This window comes from Dryobates pubescens, chromosome 4 (assembly GCF_014839835.1).
Source record: "Dryobates pubescens isolate bDryPub1 chromosome 4, bDryPub1.pri, whole genome shotgun sequence".
In the NCBI taxonomy this organism is placed as follows: Eukaryota; Metazoa; Chordata; class Aves; order Piciformes; family Picidae; genus Dryobates; species Dryobates pubescens.
The window spans coordinates 23,660,378-23,679,672 of NC_071615.1; the positions used below are offsets into that span (position 1 = coordinate 23,660,378).

Consider the following 19,295-nt stretch of genomic DNA (forward strand, 5'->3'; position numbering starts at 1 on the left):
GCCTGAGACATCCAACACAAATCTGTGTTGTTTATGCATGACCTAGGTTCCGAGGAAAGAACAATTCCTTTCCTGCCTTCTTCAAAACAGGTTCCCTTGGCTTTCTTAGATCAGTCCTAGGTAGTTTAAAAACAGGAAATTTTTGTTGTTGACTAAAATCTGCTAATTGCCTAACTAAAATTTCAAGCACCTTTCCTATTTATTTGTCTTGCTTACCTAAAACAAGACAAAACAAAACAAAGTCTGTGTAACTTTGACATTTGAAAATTCTAGGATTTGGGAGGCGGGGAAAGGAAGCTGTATTTCAAAACCACAAAAACCATTTCAGGAAATTTCAGTCAGCTCCACTCCTTGAGCCTGTGAGTCTGCTTTAATTTAGCACTTCCAGTTGGCCAGACTGTTGCTTAGAAGGTGGTTCTAGAGCCTGATCAGTGATCTCAAAAATGTTGACACCTCAGGATTTGAGGACCAAACCATTTTAAATGGAAGAACCTGTTAATTAGATACTGAGATGTTTGGGAATAAGCTCTTTACTTAGAAAACTGACATAACCTGTGCTGGCTTTTCTTTTTTTCCTAAAAACATTCACATTGAAAGACTTCACCAAGCTGTACATCTTTTTCTAATCACAGTTTGGTTTATAGTAGTATACAAACAGAGGTTACAACTGACTGCTGTTTAAAAGCCTCACCAATCATTCCCTTGAAAGGTTAATTTAAAATTCAGAAAATGGGCCACCTTCTCTCTCAGTAGTTCCGAAATAAAAGGTTGATTGTTCAAGCAGCAGCATTCAGTTATTTTGCTTCTGATGCTATCTACATGTGAAAATACCTAGCTTAAGCTCAGAGGGTCTGTGAAGGCTTTCCAGCTCTAGCCTTTGGTGCAAGGATGCAAACCAAAAAAACAAGAGAGCCTCACAACTAACATTCAAAAGGTAAGGTATTATGTTGTCAAGTTAAAGAATGAAAATTGCTTCCTGGAATGTCAGTTATATAGAATAGCTAATGGAGTGTTTTCCTTTTCTTTTTTCTTTCTTTTTTTTTAAAGTGAAACTCATTCTTTGAGTATGTTTTCCAGGGAATAATGTCCTAACAAAGTCAGGGTGGCAGCCAGTGTTGAGAAAAGTTGCTCAGAAATGTAGCTGTCCAGTTCTTGTTGAATTAGTTATGGTACTAGGCCTCTATAACAGGCATTGAGAACAAACTATATGAGTAGATTGATATTGTTGAAACAGAAAGCAAGTATTTTTCTGTGTTTTGGCTTTTTTTTTTCCACATGACCTGGGATGCTCAAATGATAGATGTGCAGACCAACAGTGATGAAATTTATTGTTCTGATTGTGATAGTTGAAGGAGAAACAACACTGACCTTCAGAAATTTAGGGAGGAAAATAAACACAGTTTTAGCATTATGCATCAAAACTGAGACCACTGAGTAACGTCCTAGAAACACGATGAGAACATACCACCAGTGTAAAATAAACATGCATCCAGTGTAAAAGGGAAAGTGATGTGAATGACTCACACCACTTTGAAATTTGTGTTAATTTTGCTATTAGCATTAATTTTAGTCCCATATTTACTCACTTTTACTTACTGATCTTATAGGTGAGAAACTGAAAAGAGAAGCCTTTTGAAGGAGAAAGTCAATACTGTTATAATGGATCCTCACAAACAGCATCTCAAAGCAGATCTGGCATTAGAAGGAAGCTTGGCAGTGCTGAACAATCAGATAAAGCACTTTTTAGTTGCAAGTTGGTTGAAAAAGACCAGTGCACAGATGCGTTCTGTTCCTTTAAAATCTCAGCTCTTATTTAAGCAAAAGGGATGAAATAGCAATGCAACTGTTACAGACATTCTGGTAACTCCGCCAAAAAAAAAAATAATTATGATTTTGCCAAAAAGTGAGAAGTTCCTTATTCGTGATTGAGATGTTATGTTAAATGGTTTGTGTGGTTTGCTAATGGTCTTTTTTTTTTTTTCCTCACAAGATGAGATGCTAAGGGGCTGGCATCTCAGTTCTGATGACCCGCAGCTCATATTTGTAAACCTCAGCCACATTTCTTCTGCCATCTTAAATAAAAAAAGGTCCCGAATGTGTATGAGTAGGTGGAGGCTCCACAGAGACAGAGCCAAGACACGCATCCCATGAAGCCCATGGAGCCTTTGCTGTGAGGCGAGCGCAGGCACAGTCACAAGAAGCAGTTCCTTCCCATATGGGAGAGAGTCTGCCCTCCTCCTCCTCCCTTCTCAGCTGATGCAATCCTTTGCTGAAAGCTAATACTGCCAGTAGAACAGCAGTAAAGAATTCAAGAACAATAGCCACCAGACAAACGGAAAACACTTATTTTTACTGAGCTGCCACATGCAGGTGGTTTGCTAATGCAAATTCCTGAGCGTTGAAAAAAACTAATAACCTGTTTGCTTCTTGTAGTCTTTCAACTATGCATTTTGTGCAACAGAGCTTCACTTTAGAAGCTCTTAAATGACCCGGAAATTTGTGTTTTGTTTTTGTTTGGTTTTCTTTGTTTGTTTAAAGGCGATGCTTAAGACAACACTGGAAACTTACTAAAAAGCACTATCGGGCAGCAGCTCAACACTGTCCGATAGTAGGCCAACAACGACCGCATACTTTCTATTGTCAGTGTCTTTCATGGCTTCTAAATAGTCTTTTACACCAGGGAGATCCCAGCTAAATCCCGATTTTCAGCTCAGAGGGGTCTGTGATACCTCCTAGCCTCTTCTTCCCTGCCTGGGGCACTTGGCGGTGGTTCCGAGCGATGGTAGGCAGTGGGCCGCGCCAGCGTGTCTCCTCCGTGTGCCGCCCGCGGGGCCGGGGGCGACAGTCTAGATGGATGGCGATGGCAGGTGGCGGGGGCTGGACCTCCCCAAACCGTGCTCACCTACGAGATTGTGGCATGGTTTCCCTCGCGGCTTTTCCAGAGAGCCGCTTGCCTCTTTGACCACGCTGGAAGCCGATGCAGCCCCAAGAACTCTTGAGTGTATGAAAATCTTGGAGGTCAGGCTATGGTTTCAAAGGATCCTTAGTGCCCCCCGCAGAGGCCCCTTCGCTCCACCTGGGGGTCCCCAACACTACCAACCAGGGGCCAGGCTGCCCCATCCCGGCCTCGGCGATTGGCCCCCAGAGCGCCCCCACAGCAGGCGGCCGCCCGCCGCTGGGACAGCTACGGGAGGGCTGCTGGGCTGGCGGCGCCCCGCCTGACCCGCCTCTCCGCCGGGGGCCGGCCCAAGCACCCACCTCGCGGCGCTGAGGCGAGGGGCTACCCGTGGTGCTGTGGCCACACAAAGCGGTGCGCTGCGGCGCCTTTCCCGCCGCTGGTGAGGGGGCAGCCGCTCCTGTCTCCGCCCCGCTGCTGGGCTCGGCGCTGGCCCGGGAGGCGCGGGGCAGCCCCACGGCGCCGACGATGGAGCCGCCGGTACAGCCGCCTCAGGAGCAGCCGCCGCGCCCTCGCTCCCACACGGTCACCACCACCAGCAGCTCCTTCACCGCCAACCTGTCGGCCAGCTCTAGCACCCTCGCCTACGACAGGGAGTTCCTGCGGACCCTGCCCGGGCTCCTCATGGTGACAGAGATCGTGAGTGACCCCGGGCAGGCAGCGGCCCTGGCGGAGCGGGGCCAGGATTGGGGTGGTGGGGCCTTGGGCGGGTGCAGGGTGCTCAGCCGGGATTTTAGGCACCTCACTGTAAAGGTCGCTGTAGTTTGGACGTCGCGGGGCTGTCTCCCCTCGGTTCACCACCTGATGCGGCTTCGCTGGGCGCAGGTGAAGCGGCGGGAAGGGACGCGTGGAAAGAAGGGTGAGAGTGGGGGAGAACGCTCCCGCCCTGCGGGGAACTATCAACAAACGCCGAAGTAGTACGGGGCACGTACATCTGTAATCCATCGCCGTGTCTGCGGTGGCATCACCTCTCGTAGCGGAAAAAGGCGTTTTGGCAGACCGGCAGCTGATTTTTGGAGGCTTTACTTTAACTACATTGGCTGTAAGTGCTTCGTACTTTATAGCGCGGTATTGATAACCGCGATGTGAGGATCGTTCAGGCAACTACCTTAATCGGTAGGGCAATAAAAACTATTTCCTCACACTTCGGTGACTGGATGCATCTGTGCAGAGCGGCATATCTACTAACGGCCTTCGGGTTTGGCAAGAATTTTCTCTTCTTTTTCTTTTGCAGATACTTTTTAAGGTGCAAATGAAGGTAGAGGGGGCCGGGCGGTGTGGGGTTCAGCCATTTGTCGTAGTGGCAGGCAGTGACAAGCACAACGCTGGGAGTCCTCTGCAGCATTGCCTGCTCTCAAGTGTGTTAAGCATGTCCACTTAAAATTGCGTTTCTTTTAAATTTGCTCTTAATAGTTAAGGAGCTGGTTGCCCCAGCTAATTTTTTTTTTCCTCTGTGATGTTTTTGCTTTGATGATGCAGCAAGGATTAATTTATCTGACCAGATTAATTTTCAAGGCTTGAAAACATTGTGTTTCACCGGAGCAGTGGAATGACTGTTGGTTTTGCCGACTTCAAAGTTAAAATAACCAAGCAAAGCTTTGGGCAGACGTGCAGCATAGGACTTTGTCAGGAACACTGCCATGCAGGAGGATGGCTGCTGTGTGGTGAGGTGTAAAGTCAGAGCCTGCTGCTAGTTGGTGTGCTGGCTTGGTTGGGAGTTCTGGCAGTCTTAGGCGATTGTAGGCTCTTTTCAGTTGTAAAATACAGGAGATGCTTCACTGTCAGCGTTGTGGTAGATCTGTGAATAAAGTAGTCAGTTTTTGAAAGAAAAGTGGCTTTCTTTTCTGTTATTTTCAGTTATTAATTATAACAGAATTACAAACCTTCTTGGACTTTTAACTGTAGTCAGAGAGGTGCCCAAGGCTTTTCCCAACCCCTTCTGGAATGTCATGTATTCAGCCTAACTTTGAGTACTTACTTACATTGAGCTGCATGGCCATAGGGCATGCACAGCCTCTTGCTTATATGTTGTTGGAAGTGTACATTTTAGTTTGTGTTGAGCAGTAGTAGTGTTTGTGTAGCTTCCCTTTCTAAACAGAATGGTGGTGATTTTTCAGGTGTGCTTTCTTTCCTATGAGCTGTTCCTGCCTCCTGGAATAATTATGATTCTTCAGTCACCACTTTTGCATACTTAAGTCCTTTAATATTGACACTTAGAGCCAGCTGTTTAAGTTTCATAAGTACTTAAGTGAGAACACTATTATCAGCTTTGGAAAGAGCCTCAGTGCAGTATGACTTTGTAGACTAGTGTAGAATTGTGCCTGCACTACAGGCTTCCATGTATATATTTTTATTGATCAGCAGTGTGAAGATGTGCAGGTCCTGGCCAACTCAAAGGAGCTGACAGGAGTCTGTAATGTACTTGGGCTTATACTGGTTTGTCATGATGTATTTGAGAGAATGGTGGACAGTTTTAATATGAAGTTGAAGGCAGTAAGGGAGGTCTTACAGAGTAGGGTATTGCTAGATACTGCCTTGGTTGTGCATATCCAACAGTAACAGAGCTGTGTACCCTTAGTCAGTTCCTGCTGTTCTGATCATCCTGTATATGTAAAAAACCTGTGGCTTGCCTGTACAAGTTGGCTCTTCAGTATATTTCTGATCCTCAATATTGATTCCCCCATGTTCACAGCACAATCCTTCCACTAAGAATTTGCAAACCTGTAACTGAGACAAACTCACCTGTGTGTCTGTATTTCAGTCTCAGGAGTCTGCAGCCTGGTAGATCACCTGGATGTGTTCCTATGTGATCTGGTATAGGTGATCCTGTGCGGGCAGAAGGGTTGGACTAGATGATCTTTTGAGGTCCCTTCCAGCCCCTAACATTTGTGATTCTGTGATTTATTTATTTTTTCAGTCAAAGCACCAAGCTCTAAAGTGCAGCAGTTGTGCTAGGAGAGTACTTTTGCTTCTCCTGCCCCTGCTCTGGAGACCTCTGTGGGATGAACAAGGGAAGAGAACTGTTTTTAGTAATATCTACAATCACTGCAGACCCCACGTTCATTAGGATCCTGTGTTAAAGCTAAGCTAGGAGGGTTAAACAGCAGCACTGCATATTCTGAGAGTTCTCACTGTGGGACTGCTAAGTATTTGGCTATTACTGCTGTTAGCCAGTGACATGCATGCAGCAAGAGGACTGCAGCCTGTGACTCGTGCCTCAGAAAACCGAGCTCTCTGCACTTTGCAAAGGGCAAATTGTGCTATTTTTCAGCCAAAGAGGATAGGAAAGTCCAAAGTTTCCACATAAATCAAAGCTTTCTGTCCTCTGAAGGATCTTGATTATATTTTGCTCTTACCTCCCTAGTTTGGGTGCTGTGAAGATGAATTAACTGCTGGGTGGATTTCCACATGTGCTGGTAACTAGCCTATTTCTGCACTGAGGCTGTGCTTTAATGGCACAGTAAATTCAGCTTAATGGCTCTTATCAAGAGATTCTTTGCAATGGTGCAAAGCGCCGGTCTGTTGCTAAGTCAGTCTGCTGTTTCCAGTTTGTTCAAAATGAGTTAGTTTTATGAAGACAGGTTTTATGGTGGATCAGGTACTATCTGTCCTTTACATATCTGCTTTAAAACCTACATAAATCTGGGACAAGGTTGACTTTGGTTATTCAGCAGCAATGGAGTCATGTACCCAAATATGGTTCGGCTTAACTGTGCAATACTATTTGGTCTAGCACTACACTTGTGGTATGAATGAACTCAGAACTGCAGCCTGAATTACCTGGTGCTGACAGATTTCCATTTTCTACGTCTGTCTCTGTGACTAGAGAGCATGCAAGGTTTCCTGCCGCTTACTGGGAAAGAACTAGAGTCGTTTTTTTCAGTACAAAGACTGCCACTAGATTGCTGAAAGAGGCATTTGGAAACTCACACAAACCACTGCTTCGGTGTGTGGACGATTATGCAGATTATTTGTATAACAATGCTCGTTGAGCAGGGCAGGGGCTTCTGACTTGAGAGACTTGAATTCACTGGCCTTAGTTGGCTGCTAACACTTCTGAATGATTTTGGCATTCGTGGAATATGGATACAAATCTTTGTAAGGCACACCAAGTTGAAAAGTGGTATATAAGATGCAAATGGTGTTACATAAAGTCTTTAATTCAGGTGTCAATCACCCGAGTTGACACTGCAGTAAAAATATATCCTAAAGAAGATGACTGGTACTTATTACCATAGTGTCACACACACATACATATACCCCCCCCCCCCCCCCCCCCCCCAAGGAGGATTTATGTTTTAAAAAGTGGCAAGTTCAGCACTTTCCAGAGCTGTCTTTTGAGTGTTTCCTTTCTGTATAATGAGGCCCAGAAAGACTGTATTTGTCTTCCTGGGAATTTTATGGCCAAGAAAAATGACCACCAGTGATACCTTTTCAGAGCTTTAAATCAGCTTCTGAAGTCAAGCATTATGAATCACTTTGCAGAAGTGGAGAGTTCAATGGTTGCTATATATATAGCTATAAAAATATTTACTTTCTAGCAGAATGGCATTGATTCTTTCAGAGTCTTGCTTCATTCCACTATGTTGCTAGATACAGTTTCTCTTAAGAATTTCCCTACTGATTTTAAGGCTTGTGATGGTTATTTGTCCTTAACAAAAACACATACTACATAACTTGAAAAGGTTTGGAAGGTTATTTTGCTGCTGCAAGTGACAGCATGTGAGGGTGTAAATCTTAGTAAATCACAACTACAGTTGCATTTCTTCATGCTATTCTATGCAGATTGTTCTTTGAATGAAATGCCCAGAATAAGACCTGTGTTTGAAATAGAAGCCTTATAAGAAGTTATTTGCATTATTGTCACCACATAAAATTCTGTTTTGAAATTACATTTCTAGACAATAATTACATATATATAGTTATCTCATTATTCTTGAAGTGTAAGACCTTTGAAGGCCTAATTGAGAAAAGAAATCGTGCTGAATGTGTTTGTTTTAGTAGAGTGGTTAGCTTCTAAGTAGTTGTTGAAATTTATGTCAGATTTAAGATAAATTACCAAAACCAGAAAAAACTGGACCATGTTTGCTCAGGAGGCTTTTCCACTCTTTTCTCAGAGATGCATCAAAAATGTATACAGATATTGAGGTATTGAATTAAGTTAGTATAAAATCATGTAAGTGTTAAGGAAAACAAAAGTAATACCGTCTACTGTCCAATAAAAAGAATTATGGAAGCTATGGAAGACACCTCTCCCCCCCCCCCCCCCCCCCCCCAAGTCCCACATCCCATGGTAATTATACCATAGGAACTGATTTGCTTGTGAAGACAATAGTATTGTCAGATACAGCAAATAGAGATGCTTGATGTTGTGCTTTGTCCTAAAAAGAGTACAGGGATTTGTCCCTGTCCCTTTTCTTGGTAATTGTTGTTTTGTCTTTGTTTTTTTCCTCTCCTCATGTTACATTCTTTTTTTTACCTCTTTCCACATTGCAATTCCTGCCTTCTCCTTGGAATGATTTATTACATATTGTTAAGACCTCAAGTGAGAAGAGTGTGGAATCCAGTCAAAACCTGCACGATCACTTTATTTTTATCAAGAAACTTCTGTCACAGTCATTGCACAAAAGAGTTTTTCTGGGAGTTACTGGGATATTGTGCCTACACTGCTGGAGGAAGGCATGTCATGAGTAAGGAAAGGGATTATTCAAAGAGAAAGGGTGGCCCCCTGGCTAATTGCTTCCTTGTAAAATCTGATTTTTTATCTTCTGCTTGCACTACAGATGCTAGATAAGACAAGTAAGCCTGGCATTTGAGTGTGCTCATTTTTCTTCTTGTTTTCTGGCTCCCCACCTTTGGGTCTGAGATGCAAAAGAAATTATTTTTTGCAGTTGTAGTTAAAGTGAATAGTTGCTATGCTCTGAAGAGGCAAAATGCAGTGCCATGGCAAGTGCTGGGGGAAAAAAATTTTCTAGTGAAATTTGGCAAGAAGTGCTTTTGACTATGGCTTTGGTGCACTGTCTGTGAAATTGAGATACCATACCTCTTTATCTCACAGAGATGTGAGATAGTTTACTAATGACCTGTGAGATAATTCATCTAACAAAGCAATTTTTAAGAGCCCATGTGCACACAGTGCCCTGAGTTGCAGGCAGGGAACAAGTCTCGTGGCCACACATGTAAACACAAAAAAAGCAGAATAGTAGAAGGCATTAGTTCTGAAGAAAGCTATCCCTTCTGGTGGTGCATGCAGGTGGTGTTGTGAAGAAGGGGGAAGGAAGTATGTGTTCATGTAATTACAGACTATACATAATGTATACTAGACTAATGCCAGAATTAAGATGTGCAAAGAACTTTTTCTGGCATTGTTGCATATTAATGGAAAGTATTTCAACAAATGCTTATGCCGGTCTCCCTTGTGCACTGTTCTGTCTCTGTTACAAGACCTATCTTTCCAGCTTTTGTGGGGATTTTTTTGTCCCTTCATTCCTTCCAGCCTTCTTTGCCTAAAGGCTCAGGGAGACTCGCTTCAGGCCTGTTTTACATGATCTTCATCCAGACTGCTCTTCTTCAGGCTTGACACAGATAATCAACATGGAAGAATATCAACATAGGGTCTTATGAGAAGGAAGTGTAAGGCAGCTGAGAGAACAAACTCTGCTCAGTACAGAACATCCATCTATAATGGTTTCATAAAGCTGTAGGTGAACAAAACTCTGAAAAATATTGTACCATTTTAGAAGAACATAAATACTTATAATGATACAATAATTTAGGAGGTTATATTGTTGAATATTGTGACATGTTTGGTTCTATGGCAGGTGCTTTCTTTTTAAACAAATGCTTTTGGCTGAGGCATGGGCATAGAGCAGGTTGGACACACTATTTTTTGGTCAAAAGACTGAAAAGTTCTTCAATATGAGAAATTCAGAATATGTGGGAAAGCAGGATCTCTGCTGGGTTTTCTGATTTATATTTCCAAGCCTTGCCATGTGCATAAGCCGTGTTCATTGGACTGTGTAATACAGTTAGAACACATTTACTCTTGTGGATTGCCAGTTGACCTCCAAGATGAAAATATTTCTGCTTCCCTGTGGTATTACTAAGATATAGCACAGCACAAATGAATGGAGTTGTGGTGGGTTAAAGTTTCCTATTCACATTAACTAAGCATAGCCTAAAACTGCCACAATAGTATTGGTGGGTTTTTTCTTCTCCAAATGCACAGGATTTTGGCTAATGTCAGAGTCTGGATGCCGTGTAAAACTCCTACTGGTCAGTAAGATAGTTGTCATTGAGTACTGACTATATTTAGTTTTGGAAAACCCCAAATCTTATTTTACTGCTTTAAGTGGATTCTTGTATTAAGGAGACTCAACTTTGAAAGGCAGTGTACAAGAAGAAAATAATGACCTACTTGAAGAAATGGGGTTTCTGTTTGAATTATGACCTCCATCTGAAGACCTAAACCCAATTTTCAACATGTCACATAGGCCTGTAAAACTGTAATTAAACTAGGAAATTTACCAAGACTGGAATAATGATAACTTTTTTAATATTACTAATTACATCTTCATTGTTCCATTCAGTATCTATAACATGTTTTCCTTGTTTATGTTCTCAGCAAAAAGGGGAGGAATCTTAGCCAGTAGAATAAGGTTTCTCAACATCTTGTTCAAACTTGAGATTTCTTTCTAGACTTGGCAATCATTAAATATGACCAGACACTTGTACAAAGAACTTGACGTTCTCTTTATGCAGTAACAGAGGATTATCTAGGAAATGTTTGCCTGAAGCAAGCAAGTCACAGTAATGCGTTAAAGGTGAGACGGGGTCTCTTAGAAGATGTTAGTTAAACAGAGTGCAAATAATAAATGAAACTGAATTCTCTAAGCTTGGTTACATCCAATTTTCACTTTCTTATTAGGCTGAACAGTGGAATGCTAGCCTTAAAAAACCAATCTAAACCACACACAAAAAAAAACACCAAAAAATTCCCCACACCTCAAAGCCCAAATCAACCTGCATCTGATGCAATTTTCACTTTAAGAGTTGAGCTTCATTTTAAAATGCCTCTTAAATTTAGGTCTTATTTTAAAGAAATGGTGGAAAAGTGCATTTTAAAAGGACATAATTTTGAACTGCCCTTGCTGTTGCTCTAGTAATACATAGGCATGCACACAAACAGGATGACCCAAAGAAGAGGGACAAATAGAGTCCACATGAGTTGGTAGGACTATCTGGCTAAGAGTTAATGTACCAAACATCATTATAATGAATCAGAATTTGGTGCTATTAAAACCTGTTACACATTTGCCATTGACTTCAGTCATCCCAACATACCCACAGACAAAAAAACAAGACCATGAAAGCCTACCTGTGCACACTAATCAGCACTTGCACTGTTTGTTTGGCTCTTAAAGATCTGCATCTCCTTTCCCATACTCGTTTCCTATCCATTTGTTAGCCTTCGGTGAGGGGATGGCTCTTTTGTTCTTCTGCTCAGTGCTAAAGAAAAGTGTATGTCCCACTTGCTGCTGCTGCTGCTGCTGCCACCGCTTCAGTGGATAAGTGTAATGAAAGAGATCATCTCTCTTAAGGCCTTTCCACTACTGTTGTGCAGTGTGGTTACTGTCAAAATTGGGATTAGCGGAGCCTAATCAACACTTTATACCTTTGTTGTGTGTGTATGTGTGGACCTACTGTGCTAAAATTGATTTGGGTAAAAAGAAAGGCACCATTAACCCACTTAGTACCAAGATTCTCCCCTAATTACTAAAAAGTGCTGTTGTGCTACCAGTTTGTTTTATCTATTTCATAATGCCCAATATTTTTGGCTTGAACAGTGTAGATGATGGATGATAAATGGGGAAGCTGTGCAGATCTATTACTCAGGCATGCCCTTTTATAACCTATATGTCTAATTTAATGTGTCTTTAAAGCTCCCTACAGTCACATATCCCACAGTACAAGAAAATACCTGATTTGGTGACAAAACATTGGTCACTTTGCTGTGGAGGAGTCCCAGTTGAAGCAGAGAAGTAAGGTCAGGAAAAGAGAGGAAACCTGAGGGTTGAAATGAAAATGCATTTAATGAAGCAGCAAAACTGATGCCAGTGCCAATAAAAAACATACAAAGCTTACTCAGCCCTGCGAGCGTATGGCAGTAACAGTAAACAGGAAAGCAGTCCTCAGGTCCAGGAGAAGAAATAGGAGGAACCTAACCAGGAGGAGCCCAAGGAGTAGCTGGCGCCCAGGCAAGGGCCTCCTTCCTCAGGAAACTTCCTGCTTTATACCAAGTATTACATTTATGGTCTGAGGTGCACCTGTAGTCAGCTCAGGTCAGCTACCCTGGCTGGATCTAAACAGCTAACAGGCTGCAGCCCATGGCTGGCCTGTGATTCTGTCCCAGCAAAACCAGGATGCATCCACATCTCTGTAACCTCATAATCCTAGGTGTCAAAACAGCTCAACATCACAAATGTCAGTCTAAACATGTCTCTTCAGTCCAACAAATGACTGTGTCCAGTAGCTTTCCTGCCTTATCACAGAACATATCTCCTGTGTTGAAGGCAAATTGCTATGCCTGATGTGTTCTTCCTTTTCCCTTTGTGTGAACTAGCAAAGCTCCCGGCTAGTGATGTCCTTCAGTGGCCTAATTTTTTTTTACTAGTTTTTATTTGCTGAAATCCATAATGCCATTAGCAGCAGGAAATTACATTTCTTGCCTCTTCTTGCTCTATTTGTGCACAGTTCATTATAGTGGGATAAGTGCTCAATGTAGATTTGAGCATTTTAACATAACACAGTATAGTTGGTACCTTGAAGAGAGGAGTACCTGCAAAATACTGCTTTTGTAGTCAGACTTATTTTCTTGTAGTTCTTTAAAGAATTTTTCCCTCTTTGATTCAAAACTACTAATATCATGCTTGGAGGATGGGGGGGGAAAGGTGAGGACAGGGAATGCACTAAATATCTCTGCACACAGACTTTTTAAACAAAAAGTCACCATATCACTATACAAGCTTACAGCTTTCCCTTCCCCCCACAGTGGGAAAACAGGAACTTCTGAGCAGGAGGCAAATAGCTGAAATATTCAACAAAGAGTATTTAAACAAAGAGTGGTAGCACCTCTTTGTTGTATCTGCCATATTGTCATTCCAGGGAAGAAAATACTGGGCAGAAGAAAGCTGTGATCTAAATCCGGGGAAAGAGAAAGGGGAAGAGGTGTGGAAGTTAGCTAAGTAAATATAATTTAGTTGGTTGTATACACTGGGAATGGTATAATATAAACAGAATTGCAGGAAAAGGCCTGGAATTTTCAGAAGAGCTACTTGAGTGGGAAGTGAGCCTACTGCCAGCAGAGAGCTTAGCTGTAGCCTCTTGCCTTTTGTTACCTTACCTAGAGCTCTCCTCCTTTTATCTTTGCATGCATGCTGCATCACTTATTGCTAGTAAATTGCAGGTCAGATGCAGATAGCAACCGGCTTTGTTGAAAGCTGCATTTTTCAGTATTGGTATTGCCAGCTGACCCCTGGTCACAGTTCCCTTTGCTTAAACTGTGATCTGTGACCTGAGTGCTGCAGAGGCAGTTTGCTGGTAAGCAGTGCTGAAGGCTGCTGACAGGGTGACTGCCCTCTAGTTATCTGCCTTGCTCATCTGCCAGTGGTTGATGGTATAGTACCCTTGTCTTCTCTAGACCTGTACTGTATGTCTATGCATGAAACCATGCCCTGAGGACAGAGAAGGTGTCCCAATCTGCAGACCTTGCAGGGGATGGTGGTAGGTTGGATGGGATTGAGAGCATACAGAGCTTCTGTCTTAGACCAATATTTTGATATGCTGAGGAGATCTGCCTGAATTTTAGGACAGAATGCTAGTCTGTGCTAGGAATGTGGTTACACTTTGCTAGATGTATCTGGGGGTTGTTCCAGTTTTCAGTCTAACATGCTTGGAGATAGAAGGGGAATGTTATGAGAAATACCTTTCCACCATGAGGTGTAATTGCTCCAAATACTTCTCTTTCAGCCATGGGAAATCCATTAATCCATAGTAATCCCTGTAGTTTGCAGCAGTTCTGATATCTGTGAATTGTATTGGAAAAATCAGATTTAGATAGAGAAATGGAATTGAGTGTGCCTGAAAATCCCAAATCTATTAGCTGTATTGTGGGTACAGTGAAGCGTAAGTGCATGCAGTCAGAGCAGCAACTAAGAAAGATTTGTTCCTGCTTGTTTCTTGCCTCTTCTGAGTTTATGTATTGTAGGAGATAATACAGGAGTTCTGATTTCAGGCTGGTAGCTCTTAAACACAGGCAGCTGAAAAGATTCCCATGCCTTGCTGTTCACTGCTATTCACAGTTTAGCATATGGTGATACCTCAAACCAGTGATTTGTTTACCTCAGACACACTGGGTAGTGGAGTGTGTTAATTCAAGAGCAGCTTTGTATGTAGTCACCCTTGCAGAGCAGCAACTTCTGGCAGAGAAGGAGAGCTTTTAAATCATTGCTGCTCAGTTATTTTAATCTGAATATGCCAGTGTTTTCAGGTTCTGACATACTGTTTTTTTGATTGGAGACTTTTTTTCCCCTTGCACTAGAAAGCTGACATTTGTAGCCAGTTGTTCTGTTCTTTGTTTACACAAGGCCCATTGAAGCAGTTGGAGAACAATTATATCCTGCCTCACACACAGGCACATATACTTAATTTATGACTTTGGTAGTTTGAATTTCAAGTGTCAGGTATCCCACGGAGCTTTTTACTTTGTTCCCTTACGCTGCATACACCACTTGACTATTTATTATAGAGAGTAGACAGGCTGTGGGAAGCCCTTCAGGCTTGTGGGCTCTTTTTTAGTTCAGAACCTTAAAAATAAAGGTACAGAGCACAGTAGCAGAGACTTCTCTAAATGGATGACTGATCTGCAGTGAGTTTTAACATGTTTGTCCAATAATATATATATATATATTTCCCTTTGACTCCAGTATTTTCACTTGCATATGATCCTTCATCTTAAAGTTGCTGTGGTACCCTAAACCTGTCTGTGAATAAGGAGTCATGTTCCACCATTAACTCCTAATAATTCTGGATTCCAAATTCCTTCAAAATGAACTCTTTCCACTACTACCATGAAAAGAAAATAAGGGGGAGGAGGGAAAGGCAAAAAACCATAGCTTGTTGTCAGAAGCTGTGTTAGTATTTGATTATCTGTTGTTCACTTTTGTCAACAAGTTTAAATATGGCTCTTAGTACAAAGTTATCTTTGATATATCAGTGACAGATGGAGACTTATGAAAAGAACATACCTGGAAACTGACTTCAGACAAATTCAGATGAGAAGCTGGGCTGAGGTTTTTCAGCTATGAGAGTACTAGGCATTATGGCAGCTTATTTAGAGACAAGATGAATCTTAGTGCAGTGCCAAGGCTAAGACATCATCTCTTTCCAAAAAGCATGTTGTAGGTTGAAATCTGTATACCATTGCCCACATGGCCAAAATGGTCCTTTCTGGCTGTGAAATTTGTGAGCACAAGTGCCTCCAGAATGTGCAGTGTTGAATATTGATAGGCATTTTGTTTTTCTATGGTGTTAATGCAGAATGTGCTCTGGAAAGAAAACAGTTTTGCCAGAGAAGGGAAAAAAAATTTCGGTGAGTTACTTCAACAGCATGTGAATCAGTCTTTGTAAAATCTTTAATCATCACATAAAAACGTGGATGATGGTTCCTGGAGCTGAACCTTCATATTTGAGACTTTTTATAGAAGGAGTTCAATAAGCTTCTAGGCAGGCAACAACAGATCTAGATGCAGATTTATTTTCTCATATCTTCTGTTTGTTAGGCAAGGGAACTCTCCCAGCTTTTGGTGACTATAGGATTTTGTTCACAGCTAGGAAAAAAAAAAATCTGTGTTTATATAACACCAATTTATGTCATGTTCAGCTGGAAACGAAAAGATATTTAAATTCTAATTTAATTTTTTTTAATGAGCATTTAACATTTTCCTCGTGTTTAAAGGGATGCAGAATGCATCAATAGGCTTTCACAGTAGATAACCTCTTTAATTTTTCACAACCAGCTTTACAACTGTGTATGACTGTATAGGACAAAATAGAAGTTATTCCCAAAGAAGGAATAATCCTTCTAGCTTTCTATTTCAATGCAACAAGTAAGATTTGTGAAACAGTGCTGTGTGTCTGCTAATTATAGGCATCACTATTTACACGGCCTAACAGGAAGATGGAGATGTAAAAATAGCACCAAAGAGCCACTGACATTATTAACAAAGCAGCTGTATAGAGCATTGTTCTCTTGAAGAATGCAGACAGCATTTAAACAATGTGGTCTACATAAACAATAAATTAAAATTCATAAGTAATCATTGTTAGGAATTATCTTTTTAAAATAGTTCACCTTATTAGTGTGCAGTGGCAGAATAACTTTCTTTTGTGGGTGTGTGAATTTCACATGGACACATGCACCAGATGTTAAAAGTAACTGACACAAGTCTTTGGCATTTATTGAGAAACTGATTTTTCTACCCTCAGGAATGTCGAGTTGCTGGAATGTGTCCAGAGAAGGGCAACAAAGCTGGGGAGGGGTTTGGAGCACAAGCCTTATGAGGAGAGGCTGAGGGAGCTGGGGTTGCTTAGCCTGGAGAAGAGGAGGCTCAGGGGAAACCTTATTGCTCTCTACAACTACTTGAAGGGAGGTTGTAGCCAGATGGGGGTTGGTTTCTTCTCCCAGGCAACCAGCACCAGAACAAGAGGACACAGTCTCAAGCTGCACCAGGGGAGGTTTAGGCTGGATGTTAGGAAGAAGTTCTTCCCAGAAAGAGTGATTGGCCATTGGAATGAGCTGCCCGGGGAGGTGGTGGAGTCACCATCCCTGGAGGTATTTAAGAAGAGACTGGAGGGGGTGCTTGGTGCCGTAGTTTAGTTGATTAGATAGTGTTAGATGATAGGTTGGACTCGATGATCTCAAAGGTCTTTTCCAACCTGGTTAATTCTATTCTATTCTAACTGTATCACTTCAATGAAGATAGGAAGAAAGTATGGAGTGCTATAAAACTTCTTCCAACGGAAAAAGTTTGTATGTAGATAGAAGAGGCAAGATCAAGGTAGAAGAACATTTTTCATTTATGTGAGTTAATTAGAACAAAAAGTCACCCCCTCTACCATCATGGTCCATTAAGAAACAATGGTAGTTGTAGTACTTCTCAGCTTTTCCAGTTTAAATAATAAAATAAAAATTAAAGGGAGTACTGGCAGTTAGACATCCCTGAAGCTGCTAATTTTTCTTTCTAATTTTTCTGTGCAGGGAAATAATTTCCCCACAATGCAGTTCCCGAAAATAGGAAGTCAAACATGTATTCGGTGTAGGCATCGGGTTAAACCTGTGTACTCACAGTTTAAGTGTGCTTTATAAAGGAGAAATCCTATTCAGAGCACAAGGGCTATACCTAGCCTGGGGCCTTTGTCAGGAAAAATCCTATACATTTGTGCACTAGTTGCTACACGTGTGTCAACAAAAGGTGGTATGTTGTCACCTGCCTCAACCAAGAAGTGCCACCGAAACCCCCCTAAACTGGAAGGAGGCAGACCCTCTCTATCCCCCAGTTTAACTGCAGCTGCACTCCTGAAACTCTTCTCTTGAAAATAGATACAAAATTAATCATCAATAGAAATTCTTGTTAGTGGGAGGAAACATCTCCCTCTGTTCAAATCTCAGATTCAACTCTCAAAATAAGAATTCAAAAAGCCTGCCAGTATGGTTTTCCTCTTTTTTTCCCCCTTTTAATTTAAATGGATGTGAAGAACTGCTGCAAGTCCTTTAAAGTCCTTCTACCAAGTAGTTGATGTTCCTTACTAACATGAGCTCTCCTATCTGCTCAGATTTTGTCATATGAAGATTGTTTAAAATGTAAATTAGTGAAGTCATATGAAATGGATGATTTGGGATTCAATTCCATGAATTACCTCTGCATCTCACATGGGTTATCTAGGATGTATTCTGCTTTTCTACTGCCTGTACAGGAACAGGACTGTTTAGAGGACCAACTTGTGAATGCTACTTCTAGTGTTATTTCTTGAAGAAATCAGCTGCAACTTCTACTCAGAGTTTCAAAATGCAGTAATATTTGAATGTCAAGTACAAAACCATGTAACCATGTCATTTCACCTATCTTGATGATATATCACTAGGCTTTTGAAAAGAAAAAATATTTGGAGTATGGGATTTATTGGCTAGTTTTAAAAGGTTCAGTAGAAATACCTTTATATTAACTTCCCCCCCCCCCCCCAAAATCCTCGAGAGGCTGCAAAATAATCACCCACTAGGAAACATGGAAATGTATACCCCATGCCATCTGTATCTCTGTGTGGCTATTTTGCTATGTAGTTGTCATCTTTAAAATTCATAAGCACCATTAAGTGAAAAATTCCTCAGAATGTGACTGAAAAGGCAGGCTATTTTTTGTTTGCATCTTATAGACTATTACTTTACATTTTCCTTTCTCTGCTGCTGCTGAAGAGCAAAGCATAGCAGGAAATCCAGTGAGTAATTCCCAGCTCCATGATAGTGTGGTGTTTGCTGTATCAGTACCACTTCTCCCAACTCTGTCAGGAAACTGTGGAGACTGAATTTGAAATGAGCAGCACTCTGCTGCACAATAGCAAGGTGTTTCTTTGTGGGAAATGCTAGGTGGTGGGAGTAATCTCTGCTACAGCCAAGCCTTACTGAAGTGGAAGGAAAAGGGAGCAGCAGTGTTCCTTTTATTCACATCCCTCATGATTGCCAGATAAGAGGCCAGGCAGTCTCCTTGGATTGAGGTCATGTTTAGAGATTAAGCACTGTGGAGGCCATTGCATTCCAACTGTTTCACCGGGTGCCCTTCCGGAGAGGTGAATAAGTGTTTTTCAGGATAAGCTGTTTGTCTTTGCTGATGTTTCACACCACTCCTCTTTATTTTTACAGTAAACTCTGGCCTCAACTGAGCTTCTAATAGCAGTAATCAGTGTGTTCTTGGTCAGCTGCAGCAGCTCCCAGTCTTTCTCCTGTCTGATCCGGGGTGGGCCCATCACACTGTATTCTGCATATAGGTACTTTTCATCAGATATTCCAATGTTATGGTCAAAAATGAGGATATGCCTTCTGCTGCAGCTATGCAGATAAAATGATGGGTAGTACTGTGTTAACAAGGGTGCATAAGTTAATATATGCATAGTGCAGAGTAACCTACATAAATATCTCTCTGTGTGCAGATCCTCAGGCAAAACAGAAGTGTTGTTAGAATTCACAGGCATCAGCAAACAGTAGTGTGCTACTGAATGCAGCCTTCAA

The 19,295-nt window shown here is 41.7% G+C and overlaps 1 protein-coding gene across 1 annotated transcript in view; it reads left to right on the plus strand.

The window, feature by feature from the left end:
• The first annotated feature begins 3,247 nt into the window (after positions 1-3,247).
• The window catches only part of CMTM8 (CKLF like MARVEL transmembrane domain containing 8), a 29,339-nt gene continuing 13,291 nt past the window's right edge, over positions 3,248-19,295 (plus strand). Inside the window, exon 1 of the mRNA XM_009898321.2 lies at positions 3,248-3,595. Within this exon, the coding sequence (XP_009896623.2) occupies positions 3,425-3,595 (171 nt within the window). The 5' untranslated portion in view covers positions 3,248-3,424. The remainder of the gene's footprint in view (positions 3,596-19,295) is intronic.